Source organism: Chlamydotis macqueenii, chromosome 1 (genome assembly GCF_036417535.1).
Source record: "Chlamydotis macqueenii isolate bChlMac1 chromosome 1, bChlMac1.mat, whole genome shotgun sequence".
Classification (NCBI taxonomy): Eukaryota; Metazoa; Chordata; class Aves; order Otidiformes; family Otididae; genus Chlamydotis; species Chlamydotis macqueenii.
Window position 1 is genome coordinate 68209429 of NC_141556.1, and position 23809 is coordinate 68233237.

Here is a 23809-nt window from a genome sequence, read left to right on the forward strand (position 1 = left end):
AGCCAGCCATCATCACCACATCCACTTCCCCTAGGGTACTTGGTTTCTTTTTGCATCAACTGGATGGTTGCTGGGTTATGGGGTAGGAGTACTTGGGAGGAGAGAGGGCGTTCAGGTTTCTTCCAGTGTGAAGCTGAACAAGATTGTAACTTAAAGGTTGATCGTTGCCTTCATCACTGCTTGAGTTTCAGGCTGTTCCTCACTATCTCTGTTCTTTTATTTCAGATAATTCAGCCCCTCTTAGAACTTGATCAGAATCGCAGCAAGTTGAAGTTGTACATTGGACATCTGACAGCCCTCTGCCATGACCGTGACCCCCTGATTCTCCGTGGACTCACCCCACCCGCTTCCTACCACCTGGATGATGACCGGGCAGCTTGGGAGAAAGAGCTGCAGAAGATGACCCAGGAGCAGGTGAGTTTGTGGTCTGAAGCTCTGAAAAAGGGCCTGAACTATTGGTATAGGTCTTACTGATGTGCCACACCAAAATGCTGGAAAACCATTCTGTAAGTGGTGAAGACAGGTAGCAAAGATACTCTCTTCAGGTGACAGAAGGAGTCAATAATTTTTTAAATCATTTCCATTTAATATTTATTATGGAATTTCATCTGTTTTTTAATCTGTACTTGAGGCCATGCATCAACACAGTCATGGGAAATCAAACTGCAGGATACCACTTTTGCCATGTTTATCTGTTAACAAATTTTAGCTGCTCTTTGTAACTTAATGCAGTCATAGGGATCTTAACTCTTTTTTTAAAGACATTAACCATTTGTATTTTAATTGACATATTTTTCTGAGTCATGTTATGTAAATGTATACAACATCCTTACCTTCCAGTATGTTCTGACAGTAATTTTTTCTGTTTAACACCTTACCTGGATACCTAAATCAAGATTTGGACCCAATATGCTAGATGCAATATACCCATGCTTATGCACCCACAAACACAATGATTTCAGAAGTCCAACAGTGTATTTCCAGGAGGAATATGGAACTGAAAGGGTTTAATAACAGCTTGTCTGGTGAAGTCTCTACAGAGTCTGTCAATCTAGCTATAATTCAGCTACTGAAATAATCTTCCTTGCTTCCAGCTCTGGTGATGTCTTGCCTTCCTTAATCCCTTCACTGGCAGTTTTTATCTGTTGTTTTCAGACTATAATTCATCATTCCCCACAACCCTTTTTTTCTCAGTCCTTCTTATTTCTCTTTTCAACTTTTTCATTTTACTCCTGTATTACAGAATTTTTTTAATTTTTTTTTTAGTTAAATTAATATAAGGAACTTGTACCAGAAATAAATGTGACTGATTTTGTCCTTTTGACCCTGTCTTTGGATTATAAGGCCAATTCTTTCACTAAATTATTCACTTTCATATGTCTATGCTGAACTCTATCCAGCATGCACACAAACTAGAGTGAGGCCTATATCATTAAAAGTGGTTTTGCGGGTCGGTGAACACTATCTTGAGCCTGCCCTGAACACTTCAGCTCTGGTTTTCTTCTTTTGTGATGTTTAAGCTCATTTCCTTGCATTTTCAACTCAAGGCTGAATTTTGATCCAAAAATTGGAGAGAGCAGCTCAGCAGCCAAATTACAGGAAGTCAACAGAAGCGTGTCTAACAATTCAGAAAGAAGAGCCAACCTCTGGAAATAAATATACCTGTAACGGGGCCTAGATGGTACAGGACAATTGATCTCTGTCTTTTTACCTGTCTTCATACATGTATTTGATTCAGCCTGTGCTGTGTGCCTCACTTGGTATCTATGTTTGCCTCTATAGACCTGACGCATTCCTTTTCCCTGCAGAGCCTGCTAGCCTCTACGCACTCAGGGTCAGCATTTTATTTACCTCTTGGGTTCTGTAAATGCTGATACAGGATTAAAAGTTTTCCAATATAATGCATGCCATCCTCATATATTAAAGAGGTACAGCTCCTACGTTATAGATCAAAACATAAAGCATGCCATTTTTAACTGCCTTGTCTGTCAGATTGGGATGAAGCACTGGATGACAAAACCTGTAGCACCTATGGGAGGCATCTCTGAAAACAAAAGTGAAGGCTGAATGTGGGCAAAGTCTGAAATAAATTGACTAACCTCTTGTAGCCGTGAGGGCCTTCGAATATAATCAGGATCTGTGGGGATAGGTGATATCTTCTATTTGATCAAGAGAAAGTAGGTAAAGAAAATAGAGAAGGCTTTCTTTGGTGAGTTCTTCTGAACAGACAGCCCAAAAGAGCATCTGCTTTTTCCAGTTCTGTGTACTGGTCTAATAAAAGATAATTTTTCTCATTGAGACTTTGCTAGCCCATTAGCAACATTTATGGGTCACACAGTAAAGAAAGCATTTAAGTATAAATTGTGACAAAAAGAATTATCGCAGTTGTCCTCGAGAAGAGGAAAAAATGTATTTTTCTGTCCTCTCCCATTATTGTCTTAATTCTGCATTGCTGTTGCCACAGTTGTTTAAAGTTACTACTCCATTTGTGATTCCCATGAGTAACTAACATCTGCTAAAATAAAATGTAGCAGTCTCTTCTGCTTTCCCATACTTGCTTAGATTGTATTACACAAGCTTCAGTTGAAAAATACAAACTAATGATGTATTTCAAATTACAAAGCACATTCTTCATTTAAGTTGTGGAGCTTTTCTGTTTCTAACTGCAGAATTTCCTTTGTGTTTAAAGTATTCCCATGGGGGGTGGGAATCAGTTCTCCAGATTCGCAGAAGCCCATCACAGAATACCCATTTTGCATCTTTGGAATTTTAATGAGGTTTGTAAATTACTTTAAATCCAGTGCATTAAATTCACTCCTGTCCCTTCTAATATGATCTCTGTAGATAATGCTTCACAAGCCTCAGTGGGAAAAAAATAATCCTCTTGAATGTTAAGAAGTGCTAACATGATTAGGGAGGATGCATTTAACTGAACACCAATAATATTTAAGAATTATGTGAATGTATCCACTTCTCACCAATGAGATTATTTAGTTTGGTTTGGGGTTGTTTTTTTTTTAATAAATAGTTGAGAATTCATGTTCATACTGCTGTTTTTGGAGCTGTGATTTCCCACTGCAGCAACTGTTATTGGTAGGTTGGTCCTTCTGTGTTTCATCATAGCCAATATCCCCTGTAGGTCTCTCATACCTGCTGCAAAGGCTCAGATACCAATAGTAGGACTTTTCTGGGGCTTCTTCTGGTAGGTAAAACTAGTATATGAAGTAGACGTAAGCTTTTCACTCCTCCAGCACATCCACAGTGAGCCAAGAAACTAATGTACAAGTCGTTTTTGGAAAAGTGTCTGCCAGCACCAACACTATGGTTCTGAGGGGAGTTTGTTGGTACATAAATAATTTTGTGGACTCTCAAAGTTTGATTGCTAAGTGATACCTCTCAATGTAATAATAGTTTATTTATGCTACCATTAAGTTCAGCTGTATTCCATAGGGACTTCAGTTGATTTTAATCAAAATATAGAGCCAAGATGCTCTATCATTTTTTTGTTGGCATTTTGTCAAAGACATTTTGTAAAGCTGACTTACTGTAGTAAAATTTTGATCTATTTGTAATGAAGGCCTGAAGCCAGTACTTTTTGAGTATTCAGTATCTCAAAACTTTAGTATACTAGACTAAGTTGTGGACAATAAAGAATCTACAGTGCTTGAAACCATGTCATTAAGTTATTCATGTGATTGAAAATATTTCTTTGAGTCATTTCTGACCCAGCATCCCCAAAGAAGTTATCCAGCACTGTTTCTGGAACTATCCTCCTTCGACTCATTCATGTTCTGCTCAACTTTTTTCTTACTGAAAAATGGATGTTACTGGAAGGAAGGAGGGATGTTTCAAGTCTCGACAGTGAGAAATAAAAATTCCATTCATTCATTATAAACAATTGCATTATCCTAGCAATTTCTATTAAATACAGTATTTTCTTTCACTTTGTCCTAAACATATCATTATGTTAATATTCTTGGACTCTGTAGAACTACTGCTACATTTCACGTTTCGGATGGTTGCCTTTAAGTGAGGGATTTTATTGCTATATGAAAGGAAATTACATTAAGAACATAATGATATAGTCCACATTTTTAGTTATAGTTCGGTTTTTGTTTTTCTCTTATTTTTACAAAAAGAAAAAATGGAGTAGAAATGGGAACTTGCTGAAAATCATCATTTAAATATGTTGCTAGTGGCATGCTGCATGGTGGTTGGAAGGCAGCAGTGTCGAAAAGGAAAAAGAGACAACCAAAGAGAGCAACCAGATAGTAGTAGTAGGCAACAGCGTTTGTTCCATTAATAGCTTAAGCAGTATTATAAATGTTTCTTATCGCTCCAAATCCAGCTCTAAAATGGCGGAACCTCATATTATGGAGAGCTTCTTATTTTCAGTCCTTCTGAAAAAATATTTCTTCCAACAGAAGAGGATCTATCAAAAAAAAAAAATTTTCTTAAACCTAGGAGTAGGATGAGGAGACATTTTGCTCCCTGCCATCAGTGGCTCTTTCCAGCCATATTCGACACGTCCTGGCTTCGTCCAGGCTGCTGAGAGTCCTGCCTATTTTTGCTGGCCCCCAAGCACCATTTTTTTTTCCTTCACAACCTGTTCCCCTTTCCCCAGAGGTGCTTCCAGCAGCATTTGCATTGTGACCTGAGCATCAACAGCAGCTTGTAGGACTTGGGCAGATGTGTTTCCATGAGATATTCTCTCAGAGGACACCTGCTATGGGAGCTTCTCTCACCCCACTACTAACATGGTGTTGCACCTATCACTGCTTTGGCTGTGAGTTACAGAGGTGCTTTCGAAAAATCTTTATGGTCGCATAGTAGTGAAGAAAGGTTGTCTTCCCTCTCCCTGCGTACCAGCTTCAGCTAAAGCACAGACCATCTAGGGATTCCTACTTACTGATCCTTTGCCAAGAAATGAGGAATGTCTCTTCTGCCCAGCTGCTGGAAGCAAAGGGAGGAAAAAGGTGATAATGTCACTTCGCTGTATCAGTCACAACCTGTTGTGTCAGCTAAAGAGTCATGGCTTGGTTCCAAGGAGCATAATTTATATTGCACATAATTTACATTGCACATAATTCACATTTCACCCTCGGCAAAGTTAATGTTAAGCTTTTCATACAAAAGGACACCAGACCACATGTATGGAGCTTTCAAATTCCATTTTAAAATTGCATCTATGCTTGCTGAATTTTGGAAATACTAGCCACACGATTTGTTATACAAACTATATTGTAAGTGGGATAAAGTTACTCTAAACTATAAATAGCTATTTTATAAACATCCTGTGTACTTCTTTGTTCAAGTTGCGCTTGCATTCTTACTTCTGTATCACCTATGAGAAATTACTCAAGTTTCTGTAAAGAAATTACTCTGCCATGTTTTGCATTTAGTCATTCTAAATTACTCTATTACTTCAGAGTTTACCCTGTCTTTCTTCTCTGACTGCTCTTCCATTAGCTTGTTATCTTCCCCACCTGATTTATGTCATTTATTTTTAATTTGTAATCTTAGGGGAATGCATAATGTATTTTAAAGTTAAACAGCCCACTTCTGGTCTCTGTTAGAAATTAGAAGTAATAATTGCAACAATTTATATCCTTCTTTGTGTGCAAATGTATTTCCTTAGTTTAGTCGAGAAAGTAACGGGTATAGAAACTCTCTAAAATGACTACATTTTATAGCATTTTAAACTTCTGTATTAAATTAATGTTTTGGGTGAGGATGATAGCTTGGGATCAGTGTCATAGTTCTTAAATACTGGTTGAAGTCACAAACATTATCCATAAGTTGACCATATCCATAATGCCATAACATTATCTATTTTTATTTGTGCATGGAATTGCCAATTTTAATTAGAATATATACTATCAATCAGTAGCATTAACTATTCCGAATTTGAAAAGAGATATAAAGGGAAAAACACTGCTTTCAGGACATGGTCAAGTGTTTCGTGTGGTGTGTCTAAAACGCACCGTGGTCCCATTTCACGCAGTTCCTAGAAGCAGATGGTGTACCAACCCTACCAGCCTGAGCTAGTACTTTATTTTGTCGAGGGCAGTTCACCTCTCCATAGGTTTTGCTATTACTAACAAGTTCTGTTATTCTGCCTTGCTCGGGCACTGCGGTCCTCGTGGAAGCTTTTTGCAGCATCTCCAGGTATGAGCTACCGGTATGGATTGTTTAGGGGTTGGCTGTTTAGGGGTGCTCTCTGTGGGCATCCTTCCTGGATAAAAGGAACCACATGCAGGAGCAGCTGGGTTCTTTGTTGGCTTGTCAGGCTCACTTTATTGTATGAACCAAAAATATGCCAGGGACATTTCTTTCTTGGAATACGTGTCAGAAATTTCAGAGCTAATGGGATTCTCCAGCACGTTGTAATCAACAAAATGAACTTCCTCTTAAAGAGAAATAAGTAACATGAAAAGAGTAGAAAGGGCTCCAGCTCTGATCCTGAAATAACTGGATGCATGTAACTTAACTTCATTTAAGTATTTCCTGCTTTGTCCTTTCTTCTCTGTTTTGTGCTGCGCGAGTACAAAACCATAACCACCCTCCAACCCTCTGTCCTGACAATTATAAAGGTTTTCCAAAACTCATCATCTATGACTTACAAGAGAGGTTCTTGCAGATTTGTGAATTTTCCCTGTGGTAATAACTATCAGGCCCTGCCTTGGCTAAACAGGCAGAGTCCTAATTCATCACTAAAGAAACTTCCTTCACAGTACCAAGCCCAGCATGGGGGGTGCATCACAGAGTAATTCTGGCAGTGTCTGGCAATCTGGCTTCACAAGAGTAAACCGACATCGAATGTAAAGTATTGCAACTAGGGGAAATAGCCACCTCACTCTTTTTCACAGTCCCTTTAACTGCAGCATTGGGAGCTGTTAGGGATTAGGGTTGTGGGGTTTGCCTGTATTATGCGTGTTTAGATCAGTGGGGCTGGGCCCTAGCAGAAAGCCCTGTGGTACAGGCAATAATTCTTATTTGTTCTGCTTAGCCACAGAATAACAACTCTCTGTACACTATAGCAGCATTAATTTTCAGTACATAACGTAATCCAGAATTTACGTGAACAGAAAATTGTCCTCTGACTGTGAAAGGATTGCTGCTGTTGCTGGAGGATAGACCTGCTGCAGGATATTACCTGCAAGTGCAGGATTTGCAGGAAAACTTCTCCAGTCAAATGCAAAATATAACTTAAAGGCATTTATTTTATTCCTTCTTCTCATTTATATTATTTTGAAATACATTCATTACCAAGGAAATAATAATATTTCTGCTATTCACAAAGCTTAGAGATGCTCAGGAATGCAGGATAAATCCCATCTGCAAAGTTGTTTCAAATATATGGTGCAAGACCTCTCAACAAATTTTTTTCTGAGTTTTTTTCTCAAAATGCCTTGTAAAATCTATTCAAGTGTATTTAAATATATTTTTAAACTTTACGTTATTTTAAAAAGACAAGGCAATGTTTAATTTTATATCTTACTGTAAATTTTAAATACATGTGTTTTAAATATTTTGAAAAAGCTAACATAAAAACAAGATTTCCACATAGAGCAAAAATATTTAAGGGTCTACATTAAAAATTTCTTTTTCTCTTTAATATTTCTTTTTTTTAATTTTGCACTCTATGATTTCCATATTCCTAACCCTTTCTTTGGACCCTTTTACAGGTCTATATTTGAGAAATAAAGGTTTGTATGCAATGGGCTCTCACTACCTCAAACATACATATTTGCACTGGTTGGTCTGGGAAGATGCAAAAGCTTGTAACCATTTGCCTTAGGTACAGTGTAGTTTAGCTTGTTTTGAGACAAAAGAAAGGTTAAGATTAATTGTGTTGAATTTGTTTTTGATGCTTATTTATCTTTAAGCTCTAAACATATTTTTCAGAGTAATGATAGGCTGATTCAGAAGTATCTAAACTTTGCAGAAACCTAATTCCAGATCCGGGTATTGTAGCCCTATAGAAGTCCTGCAGTTAACTTTGTTTTTGTGCTGCTATAGAATATCCTGTATTCAGTTTTATTGTCCATACCCTGAGATGAGATACTGATTTATTTTTGTTTGCCTTTTTTCATCAGTGTTTTTGTGCAATTATTAACAAGAGGAAAATAACACTTTGGGGAATAAACTTCCTCCGTGTAAATAAATTTTAAAGGATCTTAGCTTAATGTTGCTTTGTTTACATTACAGGACAAGCAAAGGCCACAAGGTTCTGCGGAGCAGAACCACAATTCACCTAGTGCACATATAAATTCATAGCATCCTATTTCTTAACTATGCAGTTATCTTCCCTCTGAATGTCAATTACTCTTTAAATAAGTTCTGGAATATCTTGGACCAAAGAAGCACAATGCAAGCTAAATTAATGGTTAATTGTGTAGGATTTTTTTTTCACTGATGGAGTTTAACTATAAATGGAAAAGTATTCCTATCATGACACGCTCTGAACTCAGGCAGCGGTGGTGAAAAGTGTCTACATCTATTGCAGACTATCTGCAAGCTTTCATTCCCCTGAGATGCTGAAGGTCTTTTCTGTTCTTCTGTCCAAAGATAAAGTATAAATACTATGGAGCACTTCTGGGGTCCTTGCTATCCTTTTCTTTCTGAGCTGTCTATTTTACTTGTCATCAACTAGGTAAACGTGTCTGGCCTTGCCTTCTCTTTTTTGGTCGTTTCTATGAGGCAAGTGTATGAATCTCCTGATATCCTCAGCTGGAAATGCCAACATAAAAAAGAACTGTTGTTAATACTCCTTTATTTTCATAGAAAAATGGCATGGGGAAGATAACACCATTTCCATTGGCATTCACAAGAAGAAAATTTAGGAAACCAGGAGCAGAATTGATAGTAATACTTCTAGAGAGACTTCCCTAAAATCTGGACTACCAAACATTTAGGTGAAGCAAGTTATACCATGGAGAACTGGATGTTCCCCATTAAGGAGCTTGTCTGAATGAGGAGTGACGTGTGCTGCTCACAGCCGTTTCTGAAAGGAATGACGCAAACAGAGATGACATACATGATACAGAAATGCTGCAGCCAGCCACATAGTCAATTAAGATGTCTTTGTTTAAGTAGAAATCGCATTATTAAACCTAGATGTTCTGAAGCTAGCAAACTGAACGCAAGGCTATCATTGCTCCTTTTTTTCAAAGACGTTTCATCACAGACATCTGCCAGCCAGCTGTGTAGACTTTCTGTCTGCACTAATTTGGAAAGTATCATTGCTGGCCTTCAGCGTTCAGAGCTGTCTCCTTTTGGGCTCTTAATGGTCAAAAGCTTACTTCTTGGAAGTATTTTCTTCCTCTGGTTAAGTTTGTTACCTGTGTTTGGTTGCATTTGATTTATTTTAGCTTTGCCATGGGCTTATTTTGTTGGGCTTACCTTGATTTTTTAAGGAATCTTATAAATACGTAAAAGATTATGAGCTGAGACACCTCTGACTTTGCAGTACTGCCATGCTGAAGACAACATGCTGCAGGCTTCTCCCTTGTCCACCAACCTCCCTGCAGTTTGGAAGGTTAATCTCTTTGAGGTGCTTTTATATTTGATTGATGAATGGCTTTGTCCTTTCCTGGAGCTTCACTTGGGGGATTTGGCTGATCCCCCCGCAGAGGGACGCTGGCTGGGCAGGTGGTGGGGCTGGACCCGCAGGGAGCCAGCCCCTGCTTTCCCTGCTAACAGTGCCCTCTCCTGGTTCTCCTCCTTGCGGACCCAGAGCAGAGGCCCCTTGCAGGAACTGGATGAAGAAAAGGAGAATCACATCGTTGGCTTCTTCTCCCATTCCTTGCTGTCTCTCCCGACCTCCACAACCTCCCACCCTTCCAAACAGCACCTTGGAAATCTTTGTGCTGGCCCGAGAAGCCAAGGCAGCCCTGTCTCACAGTTCCACGTTCAAACCAGTCCCGTGACTTCACCAACAGTTAGGTGGTTTGCAGGCTGCCGTGACTGAGGCCACCTGAATCGCTGGGGTTTCACAAGGCTGAGCAACTCGAGACTCAGTGGTAGTCCCTGAAACCCAGTCTCCTGGCTTTTAATGTCCAGCGCTGCTCCTAGCTGGCTGTGCCGACTCCTTCAAGCCTGCTGGCTGACTGGACCTCTCCTAGGTTTATCCATCTACTGCAAGTTTCCAACTAATAACTCTGCCAGGCTGTTGGAACCAGGCTAATCGCCTATCCACAGCGTGCCATTTCTGAGCCATTATGGGTTACTGCTGAATTCCCCCCCGCCCCTCCTCCCCTTCTCCCCCGAGAGCCCTTACAGAGCTCCGAGTGCTCCCCTCCCTCTCGTTTTCCCCACTTCCCTGGCTCATGTCACTCCGCAGAGCAGGATCAGGTTGCTTTTGCATTGTGATTCTTGGCATGAGCCCCTCTCGGGTTCGTATAGCTGTTCTGTGAGTACGGCAGCCAGTAGGAACAAAGCACATAAGAACACATTAAACTAACATTCAGCATGCAAAGCCCAAATAATTTACTGTATGCTACCCTGCCTAGTAAAGGGAATAGTGTAGCAGGCTTACCCTTTTAATTTCCTTTCTCTCACTTTTGTCTATAGAAGTCTATACCGTAACTTCCTTAAAAAGTGTTTGTATTTATTCTGTAGTCATTCTTAGGCTGTTTGTTTTTATGCAGTAGTTCTTGTAGTAACAATCTCCTGTGCTTTGCTTGATACCATCACTAAGCAGAGCTGCACTGTTGTATCTGATTAGAATTTTAATTGTGAAAATGTAACCTTTCCCGCTGCATTGTGCTTTTACAGTGGTAAAATGATCCCTGTTGTCCTGCTGCCTGATGGTTCTCTTTTTAAAACCTACAATGAGCAGTGTTACAGAAGTACAAAATATAAAGCAAGAAATGTGCATGCTGATGATCAGTTATCCCTTCAGGGATGAAAAATTCCAATTTTATGTTCTTTGCATGCCATATATTAACACAGTAGAGTTCCAGCAAAAATATTAATCACTTAGGAATAAGAAGTGTTACAAGACTGACAGATAATATTAGAAAGAAAGCAAATTTAAAAGAAGGTTCAAAAATAGATAAGCTAGTTGCTACAGCTGCTCAAAATGACAAAGGAATTTGGATGCAGAAGTTTGCAGTAAACTTAAGAATCCGTCTAAGTGTATGTACCTGCTACAAATACGCTTGTCTTGTATTAATAGGGACTATACTTTATCAGAAGAAATCATATCACTGAAAAAACAGAATAATTTTTTAATATATATTTAGTATGTGAAAGAACTATATGCTTGAAAGCTTGTCCAATCTCTCTGTCTGTATCATCTGGTCTAGTAAGAGATGCTGCTTCTCCTTGTTCTGTTAGATCCTTAGACCACTGTGAGTACAGTAATCCCTAAAATGCTTGCAGAAATTACAGCCTTACTTGGGATGCTGCAGGGTTCACAGGCTAGCATGGACTTTAGCAATTGCTGGTCAGGTAAATTGGTTACTGAAGGCAGATGTTTCCTGCTCATCATTAGGACTCTGTGGGCCCCTAATTCTGGCAACAGCATTAGGCTCAGAGCTAAAAATTATGTTCACATGTACTCCAGTACATTGTGTGGTGTGGTTTGTAACACCGCTTTTTGGAAAAACAGTTTATAGACTGTGCACAGAGTGAATGAGGTAAAGTTTTGAAGGTCCATGTCCCCTTCTGAGCCAAGTAGAGTAATCTGAACAACGAATGATCCAACAGGAAATGCAGAGCTAGTAAACAAAATCGTGTATGTTCCACCACAATTGTGTATAGTCATCTTATGACTGAGTTAGGGTACAGTCTCTGGAAATCATTAATTCCACAGAAAAAATAGAATTCTAGTTAACTCTAAGTGTATTGTGTATAATTGCATAACATTCCTATTGATTCTATATAAGAAATAATTCTGAAGTAATGACCTGTGGAACATCCTGTTGTTCATGAATAAAAGTCAAACTATTTAAAATAATATACTAGCAAAATGCTGTATTGCTTCTGGAACATGGATGCTTTCAGAAAAACATTCCACAGAGGAAGTTTTTCTAATATTTATCATAGAACAATTTATTCAGGAGAAAATATTATTCAGTTAGTTTTCCCATGTGGACATGGCCTTAACTGGGAAGGTCACAAGCCTTGTCTGGTAGAGTGAAAAAGTGAAATAAAGAGAGGGGAGAGCATCCAGTCTTTGATGAGGGAGTCACCAAGGGAAGATGCCGATCGTGGAAGCACCCAGTGTGTTACACCTCTGCTAGCTCCTTTCTAAAAGTGATGTTTTAGCTTAGAGCTGAGCCTGCTGGGCAGGTCTCATTGTACAGTGAACATGTTTAATCGCAGAGAATGACCATGCCTCTCTGTGTTTTTTGCAGCTTCGTGACGAGTTAGAAAAGGGTGAGAAGGAAAACGCAGAGCTGCAGGAGTTTGCCAATGCCATCTTACAGCAGATAGCAGATCACTGCCCTGACATCCTGGAACAAGTCGTCAATGCACTTGAGGAGTCATCATGACCTCGGCCACGAGTCCCACGGGAGCAGCACACGAGTGGCCAAGCCCAGTCTGTCCAAGGAGCCATGGGAGTGGAGTGGAATGTGAAAGACAGAAAATGGAATAGAAACTTCTGGTGCACCTTTTACAAAGACAAAAAAAAGCAAAAAACCCTCTTAAAACTACATGCTCTCTAGGTTCTTCCGGTCTATAATTAATCAGTCATGTTTGCATTCATCTTCTTACTGCCTTTCTACTTTAGAATCCGATTCCCCATTGACTTTGTTGGTGGTGATTTTTGGATACAGCTAAGCAGAGCTCTTCCAAGTCTACTGAGCAAAGAAGAGAGGATCCACTGAATACAAGCAGCTCTAGTTCTCCATGAGATTGCAGAAGGGTAGCCCTTGCCTTTCATTCATTTATTGCTGTTTTCTTTTTTTCTTTCTTTCTTTTTTTTTTTTCCATAAAAGCTGAAAGCCTGAATTTCATAGTGCTAAAACTAAACCTGAGTGTGCTCTGATTATGGCTCATGACTGGCCAGCATCAGCTAGCTAGCTCAGGTCTCGCTGCCTGTCTCAAATGTTTCTTATGTTCTTAAATAACAGAGAGAGGAAAGGAAAGTTTCCCTAATTGTTTCTATTAGTCACTTCATCTAGCAGCTGGGAAACAAGGTAGGCATACTGGTACTTTCTGTTTACTTTACTTTGATTTTTATTGTTCACTGATCTGACTCTGAAGTGGTGAGTGGGGCATTTTTTCAGGTTGATTTCTTGGGGATTTTAGCTGAGGTTTCTCATCAGAGGTCTGTATCTCCTAAGTTCTTATTTTGTACAGAGCTCTCTCCCTTCAAGCAGGTGTGGTCAACAGGTCAGCTCCCAGCTTTAACTTCTATTGTTTGTCCATGGTCAGGCCATAGCTTTGTGAACACTAGCTGCCATCAGAATAGTCTTAGGCATTTTGTAAATGAGAAAATCGTGTCATTTTCCTTAAAAGTATAATTTTAGAGCGAAGTTAGGTAGATCAGTAACATGGTTCTTACTATAATTATAATTTAATTTATTTTGGTTTAGCTTAGGTTGACAAGGAATGAGTTTGAGTTCAGAGCAATAACCCATTCTTATAAAGAGGAGCGTCTCTGCTGGAGTTGGCACCCAGCTGAGCAGATAGGTATAAAATCACAGCTTTAGTTAAACCAGTGCAATTCTTCTGTGTATATGAGAGGCCTTAGTCTTGTTCCCATCCAACTTTGACACTTGTTAAAGTCCCTGCTGATCGGCAGTATGACCTGAAACAGCAGGTTGGTTTGTCCTTGTGGTAGCAAGTCAGAATCCTATTTTATGAGTAGGACTTGAGTGTTCCTTCTTGGACTATGCATTGATGGGGAGAGACCTTTTTTCCTGGGTACTAGTGGTTATATGTGTCTGGGGGCATCTGCAGGACAGAACCCTTTAACAAGTCCCCATGTGCTCCTTAAAGGAGTTGTTCCCCTTTAGCTTTCTCATATTACTTAACAGAACGAGAGGAGGGGGAAAGGACACCCAGTATCAACACAGCAGTGGAAGAAATCTTGGTTTTCTGGTCACTAACTGGTTATGAATCCTCTCGGTAAACCTTCCATTCAAAGCCCGCAGTTTAATTCCATGTGACTTACTACATTTTGAGCTTAATCACTAAACTGTCATGGCGAGGATGATGTTCCAAGCCCTTTCAGGAAAAATGCATTTCATACATATTTCAAATCCACAGCACAGCTCCCCTGTAGGTCTTTCACACCTCAGTTTTGTCTTTTGAAGTGACCGATTGCTTCCAATAGAAAGGAGATCAGCAAAAGTCTTTTTTTCAAAAAAGCACTGAAAATTGGGCAAGACCAACCTCCTATACCCGTAGACTCTATTGAAAACTAACCGGTTTAAAATAAATGACATCCCAATTCATTCTCCTGTAATGATTCAGCAGAAGGAACTGGATCCATAACCATGGTGCCCACTAGGAAGAAATATGTAAGGCTCTAAAGAAGAGGTGATTCGCACCTTTTCCATGTTTTGAACTGCCGGTCCTTTGCAAATCGGGAAATGTAGCTTTATTTGTCGCTGTGGTAGCAGCCTGTGTCTGAAGCTTTTTTTTTTGTCATGGATGAGGAGTGTAATGGGAACCTGAATGCGTGCAAGGGGGAAACACCGGAAGGCGTGTAGACAGTGACTGTACGCACCACTGAGCTGTGCCTCATCCCAGAACCCACCCCTTCAGTCCCATTATTTGAGTCAGCATGTTTCGATAGGAGCTGTTGTTTTGAAATCTTTCCTCTTGCTTTTTCTTCATCACCCCTAATTACTCACTCAAGGAATTTAATGCCGCCTGTAAAAGCATCAGAGCCATCAGCCTAACATCATCGCACCACCGCCACCTCTCCTGACTATCTCATTAACTTATATGGTCAAATCTCCAGCTGCCCTGGTTCCCTGCTGTAAAACAATCCCTCCTCTGTGAGAAGCTGTGGAATTTCCCTTATCGATGGTTCAAATGACTTCTGCTTGTAAACCTCTTACTGAGATGTTCCTTGATAGCGTTTCTGCTGCAAGCAGGGGCAGGGGGAGGGGATGGGAACAAAGAGTGGTCACTTTGGGCTGTTACTTCAATTCCGTTGGTTTACTGTGTTGGCCAGGCATCGCAGGAAAGTGCTGGTTCTTCTGTGTCTTTAACTCAGCCTGTGGCTGCGTTCCTAGAGTTGAAAGTGCCCCAGCCAAAGGCACGGTGCCGTCATGACGGCGCATGCAGGATCCATGCGTCGACAGCCGGGTGAAGCTCACTGTTTACGCATCTCCCGGCCTCTTCCCTGAGAGGATTTGTCAAGCCTGGCTGGTTTTCACGCCGGCCATTTGGTCTTTTATCTCCCAGCCACACACCTGCTGTTCCTCCCATCTGGATTGTTGGGCCTTTGCAATTTTTCTCGTTAACTAACCGCTGTTATCTTCTGGGTCTTCTAGGCTTCCCATCTTAAACATTGATCTTAGACCTCAGTGGAGTGCTTTCAGGGAGAGAGCAGATCTCATGTAGGAACAGACTTGATCCGACTTGATCTCCATTGAACTGTTTCAGATAATCTCTCTGATCCTGTGTCGACAGAGATCTTCTTGTGGTGAACAGCCTGAGGAACTATGTGATTTGGGAGGTGCTGCTGGCCACAGTTTAATGCTGAACCTGGCCGGTGAAAGCTTTTTCTTTTCACTCATACGGAGTGCCGCACCATTGGCCTTAGGGCAACAAAGGGATTTTGTTATTGTAATCCATCACAAAATTGCATGTGTCAGGCACATGGCAGAAGGGCCGTATGTGTGCACATACTGCGATGCTCATCCAGTTGCCTGACCCACCCCTGCTCTTTTAAAATCTTATACCCAGGTGTCAGCAGCCGGGCAGATGCAGACAGTTTCCTAGCACAGCGATCCTGCAGTGCAGCAGCTCTGGGAAATTCAGGGGCACTTCCCAGGGAGCCTGGGGAAACTTGCTTTTTCTTCTCCTGTTGAATGAAGTTCCGTTTGCTACGGGAGCTGTGAAAGTTTTAATTGCTTTTTTTTTTTTTTCGTTCAAGCTGTCATTTGTAGAGAAGCTGAGAGATGTAAGGAGTTGAGGAGCTGTCTGTAGAAAATTTAATAGGTCATTTTAGCTGGGTTTGGGCTGAAAAATAACTCAAGCCTGAAGCCCACGTACAGCATAAAAACTGATACCCCAACCACGCTTGTTCATTATATCCACAAGTCCAAGTACGTATTTTCCTCTGAATCCAGCCTCATGTAGAACACTAAAAGGACATTACAACACTAGAATTGCAGGGTGAGGACATGAGCACTGTTTGCAATTGGAAGAATTGCCTGCCGTGCTCCCAAAGGAAGCTCTAAGCTTCTAGCATTCTTTCTCATTTTGACTGCCTTGACTGAGCTTTCCCACTAGAAAATGCCAAACCCTCTTTGGAGTATCCGATTTTTGCCAAGTCCAGGGGACGGAAGGTGAAGGTCTGACGTGATGCATGAAACTGTGTGTGCCGTTTCTGGTTGCACGGCTGGAATATCCCTTCTCTAGCAAATTTTCTGGTACTTTGGGGCTCTCAGTATTTTGCACAAGGGAGTGTTAATGACATAAATCTCGTAGACATAACCCTGTTTTTTGAACCAAAGGGGCACCTCTTTTCATTTGCCCTGTAATTCCCACCCATTCTGCTGCTAAGGCTCAATTTATTGGGAAATTTCTACGTCTGATAAAGGTTGACAGGGTTGGAGTCCCCACTCCTGTACTAATTGCCAATCGTTGCCATGGAAGGGGTCTTTACAAAGGACGTAGAGAGTCACACGCTGATATCATCTTAAAGCAAAAATTTCACTACATAACACATATATTCCTCAAATGACTTTGATGAAACGCAAAAGGGAAATAGTACAATCAAGGCATCTGATATTTAAAGGAAGCCTCTACTCAGCTCAGCACCTGCACTGAAAGAGGGAACGGGAGAGGACGCAGAAGGCTGTGGATAACTAACACTGCCCCAGCGAAGACGGTGGGGTGGGAGGGTCGGGCACGGGGCATCATCGCGCCTGGCAAGGCCAGTTCTGCCAACCCCTCTTTTCAGCGTGGCAAGGACGAGGAGTGTCGGGGGGGGATTTTTAAACAAAATAATGTTTTTAATTGTTTTTTTTCCACATAAATGGAAGGAACCTTACGGAACGGCAGATCCTTCTGAACAAAATGGCTGTGCCCGCTGACTATTTTTAAAAAAAAAAAAAAAAAGAAAAACTGTTTCAAAACTTTTTAGTGTCAAAAGCATAAACACAGAAATCCTGACTTTTTCCAGTGTGTGTGGTGAGTGCTGTAACCCTGTCATCAGTATCTCTCCTGACTTTTTCAGGGGTGTTTTTTCCTGTTTTGTTTTCTGCTTGTCGATATTGTCTGTGTGGTCCTAAGGCTGGGGCAGTTACCAACAATGTGTGTCTGTTGTCGGATTAAAAAAAGATAGTAGTAGAACTGAAAAAGATGTGTTTTAAAAAAATATATAAAAATTAATTTCATCAAAAGGAATTCAAGTAAAGAAGCAACAAAGCCATGACTCCTCCTCCCAGGATTGTACAGAAAAGGATTTGTGGGCTTATAATTATAACCAGTTGCCTTTAACAGGCTTTTGAGGTCCAAGGCATCTTGGCCTCTTAGGAAATGTTACGAACCCTGTATAAATTCCTGCCTTCCCAGGTTTATGCTGTACACATTTCATACAGAAATGGGCAGAACAAAACAGTATTTTGGAAATCGGTCTTGTCTGGTAACGGTCATCTACACGGGATGTCCCTTAAGGTATGAACCATTGATGTGAATGGGCCAAAAGCTTTGGCCAGATTTTTCCTGCCTTATTCATTGCACCCATCGATGCCAGGGACGCGTGCAAGCACCGATCAGCTGGTACAGGTAGTTGTTGCATGTAGGCCCGTTATCAAAGTTGTGTTTCTTTTTGTCCAGTGTTGGTCACATAGCCGCAACAGGTTATGGTACATGCAAGGACTAGCAGCTGCCATCTGCTGCAGTTGCATTAGAGACCTGCACTGCTTAAAAAGATCAATATGAGGCTAAATGAGCATGTCATGTAAAAAAAACGCCTCCACAAATCTCTACCTATGATTCTAGGTAAAGAATTTCATTACACAAATGTGTTTCTTTATCTCAAACTTATTGTATGCCATTTGTCCTCGTTTTGCACTTCTAGTTTGGATCTTGAAAATCAAGTCAATTAGTTTTGCTTTTAAGTAGATATTTTCACTATAGGTTTCAGTGCTTTAGTGGGGTGGGTTTTTTTTTTGTTCAAAATGTCGTTTTTTCCGTATGGAAACTGACAAAATATAGATCTATCAGTCACGTGTACAGTTTGGCTAGTACACATGTACTCACATGTACTCACATGTACTAGCCAAATTTTACGAGTAGACATTATTCCTTTAATCTACCCCATCTTCCCAGCTCTCCATGGACATGGCCAAGTCTCTGTCCTCCATGCGTGCCCAGGCGCGGCTGCATTTGGCCCTTACTGACACGCTCGTTACAGTATATCTGGGAAGGCTTTAGTGGCAAACGCCTCTGTCTGTTCAGATGCTGAAGGAGGATGAATCAGATGGGACCATGAACAGGGGAATAATTTCTGTGCTAGCCTAACATGCTGCTCCAAGCCCACTAAAACAGTATATTGCTGTTTCCCTCCAAGTCAGTAAATGAGGAGAGCCGCACAGGTTCACAAATAATTTCTGGAGTTAAAACCTAAGGGTTAAAAAAGAAAAAATCTGTGGGATGCTCCATCCACTCCACAGACACAAATCCCTCATTTGCTTTGGAAGAGACATGTTGCACTTTAGCGGAGGGGGAGGTGGGCTTTGGGGGTGGGATCTAGCGTACTTGAATTCCTTTTTGAAATAACAGCAGCGGGAGACATTGACGTCTGTGATGCAAGTGCGCACGCTGCCTTCAACTTGTATGTGTTTTATTGCTGGAGTCATGTTACTGACAGGATAATGAAATTGCAAAGAAAATGTGTTATATTCAACTTTGCCTTGATAATATAAACACTTTGTTCATTTTTTTTTCTTCTTTTTTTATTCACAGACTAAGTTCATCAGGAAATTATAAAATTATTTAAAAATTCTGTGCTGTGTCTTCATTTCAGTGAATTTTGGTGTGTCTTGCTCAGTGCCCTTTCCTGTGTGCCCAGGATCGGAGGGCAGGTAGGAGAGCTGAGCAGTTCTGTGGCTGTTCCCTGAGACCGGGCTTGAGGTCCCATTTGTTGGCCACCTGTGGCACTGGAACAACCCTGCTGGGGCCTTGGCTGCACCACGTGCCTGGCAGTGCTCGTAGGCAGAGCTGGGGCTGCCTGCAAGGTGAAGGTGAGGGGCTGTCGGTCACGGGAGTGTCCCGGTTATCCCGGGACCTCACAGGTCAGGTAAGTGGAGATACAGCAACTGCATTTACAGTCAGCTGTTTCCTTTGTCTTTCTCGTGCCTGTTTTCCAAGTAAATGTGACTTAACGTTGCTGACAAGTGACTGAGTCCCTGATGTGCATCCAGCATTGAGTCACTGTCAGGATCACGTCTTGCGAAGTAATGCGCATGGAAAGACTCCCATGTGCAAAGGCCAGCAAGACTGTCCTACAGAGCATGTTCCTCGTGAGACCCAGACACGGGTCCTGTCCCCAGGGGAGCGAAGGAGGGTCACCGCTTCGTGGCATCAGATGAGCCGTGCCCCCCTGCAACGCTGGAGGAAATGGGCTTTACTGAATGTCCAGTCTCCAGCCGCATTTTGAGGACATGGGAAATTGCCTGAGTAATGTCACTATAAAATCTCATTTTTCTGGCGTTTTTAACTGTTCTAAAGAGAATAGCATTGCAACACTGGGTCCCGCTTGTAGAACAATGTCCATGTTAAACACACTCCACCAAATTCTCCGCAGCTATCCTGAAGCCCTGGCAGAGCAGACCTCCCCAAGTCGGGACGCTTTCTAACCAATTGCTCTTGCAAAGCCTCTCTGTTTCTTTCTCCTTTTGTCTGTCTCTGCAGATGATTTTTCTCTGGGCTGTCTTGCTGGCCATGTCCCTTCTGCTTTCTGTAGATTTATCATTTCACATGGCTCTTAAGGTCCCGACTCACTGTTTCCGTATGAGTGACTTCATGTGTAACAGGAACAGGCGTCCTGATCTCAGTGCCTGGATGTTCCCCTCTCTCTGCTAATTGGGTTTCAATCACTTGAGCTGCAATCAGGCACGTAAGGCAGCGTGTGGGAAAAGGATACAGGGGGATTAAGGGTCTCAGGAGCTTTGAAAGGAAGAGTCCATCGGCCTTTTGGTTCCCAGTCTGTTTTATGTTCGCTTGAGCGTCTTTGGCTGAGAAGGGGGTTCGTGATTCCCATCAGGCCAGGGTGTGCCTGGCTTTCGCAGCGTGGTCCAGATCAGCTGAATGAAACCACATGCCACATAAATTTAACCAGTTACTGTACGACAGGGTATCCATCTGTCTGAAAGTGGTACACATGCCATTTCTGAATGGCTTCTCCTTTTGAAAGAGGAGGATATGTGAAAGGCAAGAGCCACAGCTGCTGCCAGCGGGAGAGCACATCTGCAGGGAGAGCAGCACATCTGCAGGCAGAGCTGAGCCGAGCTGCTGCAGCCCACGCCGGCTCTGGCTGCTTGGTGTGTTGCACCGCCGTATCCCCGCGGGCTGACTCATATTTTGGATGGCCCATAACAATAATACTGCTCGCGCTACAAAGCGAAGATGCCAAATCCCTTTTGTGTGTTATCAGGTTACATTTTATGCATTGTGCAGTAAAACACAACGAGGCATCTGAACAAAATTGTTCATGTTGACTGCTGTTACTGTGACACAGAACAAGCAAGGCAGCAGTGGACACGGCGAATGATCAGCCCTGGGATCAAGCACAGACAACTTTAAAACGTTTTCCTTTGCACAAATTGCAAAGATAGGTTCATAGGGATGTATGGACCCCCTTGTGTTACCCAGGCTGCTGATTAAACACGAGCCTTCTGCAGTACTCTAGCCAGGATAACTTTGTAAAACCTGCTTTTCAAAATTACACCAGTCAGGGAAATTCTGCTGAAACCACATCAGCAATCCACTGGGAAGAGCAACGTATTTAGGATCTCCTGTTTCCAACAGGATCTGCTGCACTTGTGCTGCACAGATGCCCTCTGCTTATGTGGATTGATGCTATAGGGATGCATCAGCTGCACCACACACGGTTACCCAAAACTGTAATCACAAACTAATTGCCTGCACTAATGAAGTGATCTGCGTATGGCTAGTGGCCTTTAGACTGAGACTTTGAGATACCATGTAGCCACTCTTCTCACTGGGTTTCAGGATGTTCAGAAATCTTGGGCAAATGGCCAAAGTCCTCTTTTTTTACTGTCTTTTAAAACCCTCAAACTCAAGAAAGAGCACATGCCCTGGAAACTAAATGTATTGTAGCTGTACATAGTAAAATTAATTGCAAAAAAAAAATTTAGTTATCAAGCAAACAGAGCCATATGCCTTGTGTTGGTAGACTTTATTTCTGAATATACTGATGATGTATTACAAAACATAAGTGGAACGGCTGGGACCAGCTTGGGCGTAGCCGTGGGGTTGCAGCAAGTGATTCTCTGGGTGTGGGCTTTAAATCTGGCTGGTTTTAAGTACATGATCAGTAGCTTTTCCCAATGGTTACAGTTGCAAGCATTAAAACTCTTCTAGATGGATGACTAAGAAGTTAAATATTGAGACCTAGGCTCTGCAGCCTGTTTGAGTGTAGGTGTCACTTACTTCAGCAGAAATTCAGCTCCAGGAACATCTATGGACACGAATCTTGTGACAAGGCAAGTTATAAAACATTTAGTTTCTTTATGTGTTGGGAAAAAGGATGGGCTGCTGCAGCAGCTCAAAACTCCTCCTAGAAGAACTTCTGTTCAGCTTGAGTAAACCCTTCATTTTCTGTAAGCACGCACCATTTTGGGGAACCACAAGTCTTGGAATGTATATGAACGCTCTTAAACTCTCTTATATAATGCATAGAAACTGTTTTTAGCTTTAAGCAGTGTATCATCTCGTAGCCCAATGTATTGAAGTGCACGTGTGCGTATATCTCTATGTGTCTGTGCCCATCTGTGTGATAATATAGAACTATGTACAGCTGCACACTGAAAACCATGTTTCAAGAACACTAAGCTTGCAATGCCAAAGGTCTGGAAATTAGAAAATCTACATGACTTCATGCCTAATAGGTCCATGATGCAATTTACAGTGATGTATTTATGTAACTATTTTTTTGCTGGACCTTTCCTTCATTAAGTCTGTAGGATGAACTGAGTTCTTCAAATCAGTAATTGCACAAACCCTAGCATTGCTGCCATCCATGCTTCTTCCAAGACCACCAGTTCTCTGTTGCAAGCCTCTCATTCCTTTGATTCTGTAAATTATCCCTCATATTACTGATCACTTAGACATCAAGAGGGCTGCTCCTATAAAGAAGAAATTGCCTCAAAGTCCTTCCCTATTTTTCAAGAGACACGAGCTCATATCTGCTCTAACATGACTCTAAAATAAACCAACTCCTGATGTTTGGGAATATGTAGACTTCAGATTCCACAGTCCACAAGTGCTTGGAGCAGCAACTTTGGTCTAGCACTTCTTCTATCTGTACATGTGCTCCTTTGCTTAAGACAACAAGAAAAATCTTGTTATTCCAGACATATGTGCATCAAGCACCTGTTTGGGTACTAGGCTCACTTTAGTTTTGCAAGTGGAAAAATGCAATCTAGTTCCCTTTAGCCATACACTTCCATTTGCCCAAACCTTCAGTTTGTTTCTGTGCTTGTCACCCTCTCTTGACACAGGTACCCGACCTTTTCTACAAAACACCTGCCAAGGGTGCTTAAGGCCACAAAAATTCAATGCTGCTTGAGACCCTCTGCCTGCACACCTACACCAAACACAGACTGGTACCACAATGACAGCAGCTTGTGCTGTTGTTCCCTGGGCATGTTGGCACTTCCCTGTGCGATGCATCTTTGAACTTTAATTGCCCCCGCTTATTTCTATTGACTTTGACAATTGAAATCTTCCATCTAGCAGAGAAGACTCCTGTTTCTTCAGACACACAGCTGGACTTTAACTACGATCAGACACCATAGGCAGCAAAGACTGCCTGAGGCTTGTTAGGGAGTCAAAGACTTAGAGGGAGATCTGGTTTGTCTTTAAAATGGAGGTAGCTATGTCCTTTCTCTGTTCTTTCTCATCATCCACAAAACACGTTCCCTTTCTCAGACAGGTCATTGCTGGCAGCAGCACAAGTCTCCCACAAAGTCCTGTATAAAATATTTGAGACTCTACCTGCCAGCTAGAGTGACTGACATCACAGAAGGGTGTTGTGGTTTTGTTTGGGGGGGGGGGGGGGGGGGGGCCTAAGGTGGTAGCTTCTGAGGAAACTGCTAGAAGTCGCTCCCCTTTGTTCAGTGGACTCAGCCAGGCCTAGGGCAGACCCGCTGCTGGCCAAGGCCGAGCTGATTGGTAGCAGAATGTTCCTTGATAACATCTCTGCGATAACGTATTTAAGAAGGGGAAAACAGAAAAAAAAAAAAAAAGAGAAGATGTGAAGAAGCTGAGAGGGGGCAGAGGCGCAGAGGGGGAGGTGCAGGCCTCATGGGCCTTGCAGGCCTCACCCTCTGGCCTCTCGCCAGGCAGCCAACTGGGCCCAACTCGGTCCGGTCTGGCTGCAAGAAGTGGAGAGGAGATGAGATGGATGATGTGAAGAGAT

The 23809-nt window shown here is 41.8% G+C and overlaps 1 protein-coding gene across 4 annotated transcripts in view; it reads left to right on the forward strand.

The window, feature by feature from the left end:
* ERC1 (ELKS/RAB6-interacting/CAST family member 1) overlaps positions 1-14308 on the forward strand; it is a 294214-nt gene extending 279906 nt beyond the window's left edge. For 3 of the 4 annotated variants that reach the window (XM_086755609.1, XM_086755591.1, XM_086755595.1), the window contains 2 exons: positions 226-414; positions 12366-14308. In XM_086755609.1, coding sequence (XP_086611735.1) covers positions 226-414; positions 12366-12503 — 327 coding nt within the window. In that variant the 3' untranslated portion in view covers positions 12504-14308. Of the gene's footprint in view, positions 1-225; positions 415-12365 lie in introns of those variants that run through there. The other variant, XM_086755602.1, reaches the window with a different exon arrangement.
* Positions 14309-23809: the final 9501 nt, after the last annotated feature.